Source organism: Arachis ipaensis, chromosome B01 (genome assembly GCF_000816755.2).
Source record: "Arachis ipaensis cultivar K30076 chromosome B01, Araip1.1, whole genome shotgun sequence".
Classification (NCBI taxonomy): Eukaryota; Viridiplantae; Streptophyta; class Magnoliopsida; order Fabales; family Fabaceae; genus Arachis; species Arachis ipaensis.
In genome coordinates this window covers 105454747-105465638 of record NC_029785.2, presented here as the reverse complement: position 1 = coordinate 105465638, position 10892 = coordinate 105454747, and the positions used below count along the sequence as shown (strand labels likewise).

Below are 10892 nucleotides of genomic sequence, written 5' to 3'. Positions count from 1 at the left end.
ACTCTACTTCTTCCTTCTTCTCCTCTAGAGCTTCTTTTTCAACTAGATCCTCATTGACCTTGGTCTCAGAACCAGCTACTTTACCACTCCTCAATTGAATAGCCTTGCAATCTTTTCTTGGGTTCACCATTGTATCACCAGAAAATGTATTTGAAGACCTCTCAGGCATTTGCTCATTCAATTGGCCCATTTGCACCTCCAAGTTTCTAATGGAAGCTCTGATTTCCTGCATAAAACTCCTCATCATCTCCCAATTAGAATCTTCTTGGGATTTAGAATTTGCCTGCTGAGGTGGTTGTTGTTGATGAGACTAAAATTGGTGGTTACTGTGATTGTTCTGTTGTAAACAGCCCTGAGAATTATTGTTGAAATTCTGAGATCTTTGAGGTTGGTCTCTCCACCCAAAATTTGGGTGATTTCTCCATCCTTGATTATACGTCTTAGAGTACAGATCATTGTTGGGATTTTTAGGACCACTTCCCATGTAATTGACCTGTTCAGAAGAGGGTTGAGCATTGAAGAACTGAAGATTGATGGTTTAGAAGTTATAGTAAACTCTCGTTGCAAGTATAGTTACTAAACCAAGCAATCAACCTTTCATACAAACGTTTTGGTTGTCACAAGTAACAAACCCATAAATAAATTGATAACCGAAGTATTCAAACCTCGGGTCGTCTTCTCAAGGAACTGCAGGGAAGTATATTCTTATTATTGATTATGAAGATTGTAAATTGGGGTTTTGAAGATGAGGAACAAGTAATTTAAATTGCAATTAAAGTAAGTAAAAGACTGTAATTTAAATAAATAACTGTAAAATACACTTTTGGCAAGGTATGAGAAATTAGAAGTCCTATCGTAGTTATCCATATCAATGATGATGAAAATTGAATCTTAATTCCACTTAGTTAACCTTTGCTAGAGCAAGGGAAAGTCAAGTGACTAATTACTTAGATCCTCAAATCCTAGTTAATCCCTAAGGAAAGATTGGGATTATTGAAGTTCAATTCAATTAGCAAAGATAACGATTATCAATCATGTTGAGTTTGATAACTCCTGAGTTACTGATTTCTTAACTAAGACCAAAAGGGGAAAAGTAAATCTACTAGAATAAAAAAAAATGTCTTCAGATTGGGGATAAAAGTAACATAATTAAAAAGGAAGCAATTGTAAACTGAAATACCTCAAATAACATTAATTCAAAGAGTAATCTGTAACATAGAAGAATTCATAAATTAAATTGAGAAAATAATAAAAAGGAATATTGAACCTGATAGAAAGAGATAATCCTAAAAGCGAATAAAATCCTAAATCTAAATCCTAAAAGAGAGAGAGAGAACCTCTCCCTCAAAACTAAATCTAAATCATGAATAGTAACTAATTGGAGACTTTCCTCTGAATGGATGCATTCCCCCACTTTATAACCTCTGATCTGTGCCTTTTGGACTTGGTTTTGGGCCAAAAAGGGCTTCAGAAATCGCTGGGAGCATTTTCTGTAATTTCTGGTGCGTGGCCTCTGTCACGTGGCCGCGTGGGTCACGCGGTCGCGCCACTTGGAGTTTTCCTTGTCGCGCGGTCGCGTCAGTCATGCGTCCGCGTCAAGCACGCGGTCGCGTCGCTGTTAATTCGCGCTGGTTAGGTTTCTCTCCAGGAAGAACCAGCCTCTTTGTTTGATCTGATCAGAGGTGTATTACTGGAGTTCTTCTGGGATCTTCAGAGTCCTTTCTAGGTACAGGTTCCTAGAGTTTGCAAACACCGGATACTTCAGCTCACAGTATCGGTTTGCAAATTTAATGGGATCAGTAGCAAGGAGTAGTTGGTCAGCCTTCTCCTGCGGGGTAAAGTGTTTCTCCCGCCAGGAGTCATCATGCATGAGGTCCAGTATGGACATGGAGGCTTCTCCTCTTTTCCGTTTGCCATTGGTAGCCTTTCCTTTTCCTTTTCTCTGGGTATCTGACATCCATGGTGGGTTGTCTCCCACCTAGCACTTTTAGTTAAAGTCCTTAAGTTGGACATTGGATGAGCTTTCTGTTTTGGTGGCTTATGCTTAAATTCATCCAGAAATCTCCACCAATGCTTGGAATGCCAATAGCCTCCAAGGTCCCAAACTAGGCATGTGAAGCTTCTGAGCAGCTTCAAACAGATTGTCAGGCTCCCGGGGTAACGAATGTCAGAATGGATTCCAGGATCCCAAACCTTGCTTTTAGATCTGCCTTTGTCTTGATCTATATTTTTCCATCTGGGTGGTTTAGAAATTAGATTCTCACCAAGATAACCAAACCTTTTGCGAGATCCATTCGATAGATCATGATGCCAATCCGCACACTTCAAGTTGAAGCGTGGAACCTTATTGAACCTTGTGCACCAGGTCTGAGCACGAGCCATTTCCCTCTTACTCTTAAAGCCGCAGAGAGCTCTAAGCTGGCCATCTGTTTCAAGCAAACCATATTCAAGCGAAAAAGTAAAGATAAAGGTTAAGGATTGTACCCACTTGAAGCTTGTATTAGGTGGTAATGGCCTTGGGATAGGTGTTTTCAGTGGTTCTGTGAGTTCTATTCCCTTGTGCTCTTCTATGAATTTTTTCACTTCCTTGCAGACTTCTTCAATTGCATCCATGTCCTGATCAAAGCCTTCTATGTCTTCCTCGTCACTTAAGTCATAAACGGGAGATTGAGAGAAATCTACCTCCGCATCATCTTCGCATTCACTTGGGGAAGATTCTGCAATCTCAGAGAATTCACTTGCTGGTGCAAGTTCACTACTGGGAGAACTTAACTTGAGATCATTATCATCAAGGAAACTTGCTTCTTGGATTATTCCATCCAGTTCTTCATAAAAGACTTGCCTTGGGGGCTGTGTACTATCCTCCTCAGCATCAATTGTAATGTCCTTGACAGAATTCTCCACAACTCTAGATTCCCATGGAGGCTCAGCGTCACCTAGGTCTTCAACCAACTCTCTTTCTTGTGTAATGACAGCTTTCTCTACTTGCTCCAGTACGAAGTCATGCTCTGTTCTGTCCGTTGGAGTTTCTAGTATTTTCTTCATGCTACGCTCATCATTAGATTGTCCATGCGGAATTGTGGGGGGTCTTTGAATGTTTGAACGTCTAGAAGATAATTGACTTATTGCTTGCTTCAGTTGATAAAGGGTTGTTTGAAATTGATCTACTGTTTCCTTGAGGCAAACCTCTGATTCTCGGGGTGCTGGATTTGGACGTGGTATATTGGAAAGTGGTGGTGTTTGGGAGTAATTGGATTGGAATCGGGGTAAATGAGGATCGTATGGTGGCGAATGGTGAAAAGAAGCTTGTGAGTGTGGTGGTTCGAAGTTATGTTGAGAGGATGGCCTATAAACACAGGGTGGGACTTGTTGGTAGCAACAAGGTTGTCCACCATGTCTATTTGCTTGGTATGCATTGTAGAATGGTCTTTGTCCATGATATCTTGGAGGGTGTTGTTGCCTAAAGGGTTGATCAGATCCTCTTGGCTGCATCCATCTTTGATTGCTCTGACCTTGATGCATGTTCCTGTTATAACTTTCATTCCTTTCAACAATATTAGAACCAAACTCGAAGCGAGAGGGGTGAGAATTCATAGTATCTAATGGAAATAAAAAGGGAAAATAAACAAGTAAAAGAAAAATATTTACAATAACCAATAATAAGGCACACGATTGCAGTTCTTCGGCAACGGCGCCATTTTGAAGAACTGAAGATTGATGGTTTAGAAGTTAGAGTAAACTCTCGTTGCAAGTATAGTTACTAAACCAAGCAATCAACCTTTCTTACAAACGTTTTGGTTGTCACAAGTAACAAACCCCTAAATAAATTGATAATCGAAGTATTCAAACCTCGGGTCGTCTTCTCAAGGAACTGCAGGGAAGTATGTTCTTATTATTGATTATGAAGATTGTAAATTGGGGTTTTGAAGATGAGGAACAAGTAATTTAAATTGCAATTAAAGTAAGTAAAAGACTATAATTTAAATAAATAACTGTAAAACACACTTTTGGCAAGGTATGAGAAATTACAAGTCATATCCTAGTTATCCTTATCAATGATAATAAAAATAGAATCTTAATTCCACTTAGTTAACCTTTGCTAGAGCAAGGGAAAGTCAAGTGACTAATTAGTTAGATCCTTAAATCCTAGTTAATCCCTAAGGAAAGATTGGGATTATTGAAGTTCAATTCAATTAGCAAAGATAACAATTATCAATCATATTGAGTTTGATAACTCCTGAGTTACTGATTTCTTAACCAAGACCAAAAGGGGAAAAGTAAATCTACTGGAATAAAAAAATGTCTTCAGATTGGGGATAAAAGTAACATAATTAAAAAGGAAGCAATTGTAAACTGAAATACCTCAAATAACATTAATTCAAAGAGTAATCTGTAACATAGAAGAATTCATAAATTAAATTGAGAAAATAATAAAAAGGAATATTGAACTTGATAGAAAGAGATAATCCTGAAAGCGAATAAAATCCTAAATCTAAATCCTAAAAGAGAGAGAGAGAACCTCTCCCTCAAAACTAAATCTAAATCATGAATAGTAACTAATTGGAGACTCTCCTCTGAATGGATGCATTCCCCCACTTCATAACCTCTGATCTGTGCCTTCTGGACTTGGATTTGGGCCAAAAAGGGCTTCAGAAATTGCTGGGAGCATTTTCTGTAATTTTTGGTGCGTGGCCTCTGTCACGCGGCCACGTGGGTCACACGGTCGCGCCACTTGGAGTTTTCCTTGTCTCGCGGTCGCGTCAGTCATGCGTCTGCGTCATATGCGTTTCGCTTAAGGCGCGCGATCGCATCAAGCACGCGGTTGCGTCGCTGTTAATTCGCGCTGGCATGCGGCCGCGTCGTCCATGCGATCGCGTCGCTGCCTGTTTCTTCAAAAACTCCGTTTTATGCTTTCCTTCCAATTTTGTATGTTTCCTTTCCATCCATTAAGTCATTCCTGCCTTAGAAGATCTGAAACTACTCAACTCACGAATCACGACATTGAATGGAAATAAAGAGTAATCAAAATAATTATTTCTAAGCATAGGAAACATGTTTTTCACATACATCACATAATAAGGAAGGGAAAGTAAAACCATGCAATTAATATGAATAAGTGGGTGAAGGATTGAATAAATCACTCAAATTAAGCACAAAATATATCATAAAATATGGGTTTATCAAGCATAATCAGAATTATCATTCTGCACAAAATTACCTGTCATGTTATAAGGGACCTCTTGAGGTGCAGAGTATTGATAGCTGAAACTTGCATTCCACTCATCCGTTGAGTAAGTAGACTTATTTGCTGAGACATAAGCTTGATTTGAGCAAGAAGAGCATTAACAGCTTCCACTTCCAACACGCCTCTCTTCTGAGAGGTCTCAGAGTGCAAAGGATTCTTGTTGGAGGAATATAAGTATTGGTTATTAGCAACCAACTCAATAAGCTCAATAGTCTCCTCTGGTGTCTTCTTCATGTGCAAAGAACCACCTGCAGAATTATCCAAGCGCATCTTGGACATTTTACATAAGCCCTCATAAAAGATATCCAGCTGAGTCCATCTAGAGAACATGTCTGGAGGGCATTGCCTAATCAGTAGCTTGAATCTTTCCCAAGCTTCATAAAGGGTCTCATCCTCTTTCTGTCTGAAAGTCTGAACCTCCACCCTTAGCTTAGTAAGCTTTTGAGGTTGAAAAAATTTTGTCAGAAATCCAGTGATAACCTTGTCCCAAGTATCCAGACTCTCCTTGGATTGAGAACCTAACCATAGTTTTGCTCTATCCCTCACAGAAAATGGGAAGAGCATGAGTTTGTACACCTCAGGATTCACTCCATTGGTCTTCACAGTATCACAAATCTACAGAAAATCAGAGATAAATTGATTTGGGTCTTCACGAGAAAGTCCATGATACTGACAATTTTGTTGTACAAGAGTGACAAGCTGATGCTTCAGTTCAAAATTATTTGCAGCTATAGGAGGCACCACAATGCTTTTTCCATAAAGGTCTGCATTAGGAGCAGTGTAAGAGCCAAGTACTCTTCTAGGTTCCTCATTCCCAATTGGATTTGCCACATTGGCATTAGCAGCATGATTATTATGATCCATGTTGGACTCTGTAGCCTTGTAAAGTCTTGGTTATTGTAAACGTCACCTAAAAGTCCTTTCAGGTTCAGGATCAAAGTCTAACAGAGGTTCTTTGTCTCTGTTCTTGCTCATAAACAGACAGAAGAAAAGAAATGATGGGACTCTCTATGTTAGAGTATAGAGAATTTTCAGTGAGGTAACCTGTGTAAACAAATAAAATAAAAATACTAAATAAAATAAATAAGTAAATTTCAAAAATTGTAGGTAAAATTAGGACGGAAAAATTCGAAATTAACAAGAAAAATAATACCCATTTTAACAAGCTTTTAGGGCGATTTTAATCAAAATTATTTCAATAGTCCCCCGTTTTAACAAGCTCAACCTCAAAGTACTTCTGACTTGGTATCTATTATTGCAGAACTCTCCAAAAATCAACAAAATTTTATGTAGGAAACTAGAGCCTTACTCAGAAACTTGGAGACTCAAATGGGTCAGTTAAGAAAGCAAGCACCAGAGAGAACTACTGATACTGCTCCCAGTGGCATGACACCTAATCCAAAAGAAGAGTGTCAGGCCATTCAATTGAGAAGTGGGAAGATAACATGATCATAGATTAAGGCTAATGAGGAGCAGGTTGAAAAAGAGACCTCAGAGAGGAAAAATGAGGAGGCAGAGCATGTCCCCTCTAAGCACCCTGACAACCCCTTTTTGGTCACTCTTGATACACATCCTGCATTGCCCAAGGCTTGAATATATGTCTAAGATTTCATACTCTCAGAGACTTTAGAAGGCATCTAAGAACAAGCAATTTTCCAAAATTTTGGGGTTTTTTAGAAAGCTTCAGATCAACATCCTTTTTATAGAGTCCCTTAAGCAAATGCCTATTTATGCCAAGTTTATGAAGGAGTTGTTGAGTAAGAAGAGGGATTGGAAAGAAAGTGAGACAGTGGTGCTGACTAAGGAATGTAGTGCAATTATCCAGAAAAATCTTCTAGAGAAGTTGCAGGATCCCGGGAGCTTTCTCATTCCTTGTGCCATTGGAGACACCATGATTCAGAGAGCCTTATATAATCTTGGGGCTAGTATTAACCTCATGCCTCTTTCACTGATGAAAAAACTTCAAATTGATGAGGTAAAATCCACTCACATTTTCCTTCAACTTGGTGATCATTCTATTAAGTATCCCCTTGGAGTTGTTGAAGATTTGTTAGTGAAAGTAGGAGATTTCATCTTTCCTGCTGATTTTGTGATATTAGATATGGAAGAGGACAAAAATGCCTCTATAATCCTTGGAAGACCTTTTTTAGCCACAGCAAGAGCTCTGACTAATGTAGAAAAAGGCGAATTGGTTCTGAGAGTCAATGAAGAGGAAATTGTCCTCAATGTGTTCGAAGCCTTACAATACCCTAATGACTCCGAAAGGTGCATGAGAGTTGATATGATTGAACCTCTGATTAAAGAGGCATTTGAAGTTGAGAAACTTGATGATGTTCTAGAGCCTCCCTCTGAGGATACTTTGCTTGAAATTGATGATTCAACACCTCATAAGGAGAAATCCCACACGGCTATCACTCAGGAAGGGGCTCCGAAACTTGAGTTGAAGCCTCTACCTCCATCTTTAAAGTATGCTTTCCTGGGAGAACAAGACATTTATCCAGTGATCATTAACTCTTCTCTAAAACATGAGGAGGAAAAGGCGCTGATTCAAGTACTCTGGAGTCATAAACTGCTATTAGATAAACCATTAGTGATTTAAAGGGGATTAGTCCAACCAAGTGTATACACAAGATCTTATTAGAGGATGATGCTAAACCAATTATGCAACTACAGAGGTGACTAAATCCAACCATGAAAGAAATGGTCCAGAAAGAAATAATGAAGCTTTGGGAAGCCAAGATCATCTACCCTATTTCTGACAGCCCATGCGTATGTCCTGTACAAATGGGTCCTAAAAAATTAGGGATGACAGTAATTCAGAATGATAAAAAAGAGCTCATTCCTACAAGAACCGTCATAGGGTGGCGCATGTGTATTGACTACAGAAGGCTCAACAATGCTACATGCAAGGATCACTTTTCCCTAAATTTCATGGATCAGATGCTTGAGAGGTTAGCCGGCCATGCTTTTTACTGCTTTCTAGATGGATACTCTGGCTATAATCAGATTGCTGTAGACCCTCAAGATCAGGAGAAGACGGCGTTCACTTGTCCTTTTAGAGTATTTGTTTATCAGAGGATGTCGTTTGGACTCTGTAATGCCCCAACAACTTTTCAGAGGTGTATGCTTTCTATTTTCTCAGACATAGTTAAAAAGTTCATTGAGATATTTATAGATGACTTCTCTATTTTTGGTGATTCTTTTAATTCTTGCCTTAAGCATCTATCCTTCGTCTTGAAACAGTGTCAAGAAATAAACCTTGTTTTAAATTGGAAAAAAATGCCACTTTATGGTAACTAATGGTATTGTTCTTGGTCACTGGATTTTAAACAAAGGAATATAGGTTGATAAAGCTAAAGTGGTGGTGATTAAAAAATTACCACCTCCTACTAATGTTAAGTCAATAAGGAGATTCTTAGGACATGTAAGATTTTACAAGAGGTTCATAAATGACTTTTCTAAAATTGCAAAACCATTGAGCAACTTCTTGGTTGCTGACACTCTTTTTAATTTTGACAATGATTGCTTGCATGCCTTTGAAACTCTAAAAGCAAAGCTTGTTTCTACACCCATCATAGCCCCTCCCAAAAAGGATTTACCATTTGAGCTAATGTGCGATGCCAGTGATTATGCTATAGGGGCTGTTGTTGCGAGAATTAGTGTTGGTCTAGAATTTCACAAAATAGAATCTCATTGCAAGTATAGTCCAAACCAATAACTAACTCTCAGTCAAAGTTTAATTTTCAAAATAAAAATAACCGAGAGTAATTAAACCTCGGGTCATCTCCCTAGGATTTGCAATTAAGGTGTCAATACTCTTAGTTGTGAAGAAAAGGGGTTTTTCAAGTATAAAATGGAAAATTAAAAGAACTAAGGAATGAAAGAACTAAGAAGAGATCAAAATTGAAATTAATGCAAGTAAAAAGGAAATAATATCAAAACTTAATTAGTGAAAATGCTATAAATACATAAAAGAGCCTTAACTTGGGAATAAGAATTAAAGAATCCTATTGATGAGCCGAATTCACTCTCCATATAAAAATGGTGAATCCGTTCTTTTGGCAAGCGCACCAAAATTATCGTCAAGTAATAACCCACAGTGGAGTGGGATCGTATCCACAGAGATTGGTAGATTTGAACAATTTTAATTAATTAGTGAATTAGTCAAGCTAAGCAGAATAGATTGTGATTGCAGAATTGTAAATGTGTAGAAATATAAATGACATCAAAAGTAAAGGAACGCAGTAAATGGCAATAAAGTAAAGTGCATAAACATAAATGACTCAAAGTAAATGGGAATGGGGATTTGCAGAGTATAAAGAAAGCTATAAAGAAAGTGGAAAATAAGAATAGGGGGATTCATTGAGATCAGGAGATGTTGTATCTTTGGATTAAATCCAGCTTATATCCTCTTCAATCATGCAACTCATTGACCTCTTGGCAATCATGATTGATTGAGCCCCAATCCCTTGGTGACTCAATCTCCCAGATCTTGATCAATAGCCAATTCCTTGGTCTAATTGCTCATGAAGAGAGATATGCTTGGTCCCTGATTATACCACACATCATCATAGGTCCAAGTAGAGGGAGGATTACATGTCACCATATCCAAACACCAAAATCCAGATCCTACTCAAGTGTGAGAAGGGATTTATAGCTTGGTTTCATGTTTCCTTTTCCAAGGTTCCCATGAAACCCATTTTGCATTCAACCCCTTTTCCAAGGTGATTGAATACTAACATTAAAACGAAATTCCTTCTAGCAAATCAAAGAGAAGATGAAGAGAAGAAGAAATTCACTATCATTAATCCATCAAGTACAACAGAGATCCCTCTCTCAATGAGAGGGAATTTAGCTACCATAGCTCAAGGAAAAGTAAGAGATGGAAAAGTGAATCTAACTATGCTTCAACTAATAGCTCAATAGCTTAACCCCTTTTTCAGTACTTTCAGGGGGTATTTATACTACTCCTAGCACTAGCAAATAAAGGAATTACAAAAATTGAAAAGAAAAATACAATTTGGAGGGAAAAGAAACTCAATAAACCTGATCTCACAGCTGGCGTGTGGTTGGTGCTTCAGTGGCGTGCCACGCCTGCTCTGAATCTGACTTGGCGTGCCACGCCCAGCTCTCAAGTGGCACGCCTTCCTTCATTGATCACCCTGGCGTGCCATGCCTTCGAGCCCAAGTGGCACGCCCATGGTTCTTTAAACACTTGTGTGGTCTGGCGTGCCACGTTTTCGAGCCCAAGTGGCATGCCCAGGCCTTCTTCCTCTTCTTCTTAGCTTCTGGAAAGTTGAACTGGCGTGGCATGCCCAGGGTCTGGCGTGCCACGCCCATTATGTGTGCTTGGACTTCCTCTCTGGAAAATTGAACTATCGTGGCACGCTTAGGGTCTGGCATGCCATGCCCATCATGTGCTTGGCTTCTTTGCTGGCGTACCATGCCCAGAACTCAAGTGGCACGCCCAGGTCTTCTCTTGCTTGATTGGTGATGATGGCGTGCTACGCCTGAGACTCAAGTGGCACGCCTGGGTGGAGAATAGTAGCTGGCATGCCATGCCTTCGATACCAAGTGGCACGCCCAAGTGATTTTTAAAGCTGGCGTCCCACGCCTTCGATACGAAGTGGCATGTCCATGGCTCAAG

The 10892-nt window shown here is 39.2% G+C and overlaps 1 protein-coding gene across 1 annotated transcript; it reads left to right on the top strand.

Moving 5' to 3' along the window:
* LOC107610089 lies at positions 6966–7844 on the top strand. Its single transcript, XM_016312166.1, has one exon. The coding sequence runs from the start codon at positions 6966–6968 to the stop codon at positions 7842–7844; it is 879 nt and encodes a 292-aa protein (XP_016167652.1).

What these genes read in the sequence shown, in the direction of transcription:
- LOC107610089 (XM_016312166.1), top strand. Translation starts at nt 6,966, where the DNA reads ATGCCTATTTATGCCAAGTTTATGAAGGAGTTGTTGAGTAAGAAGAGG.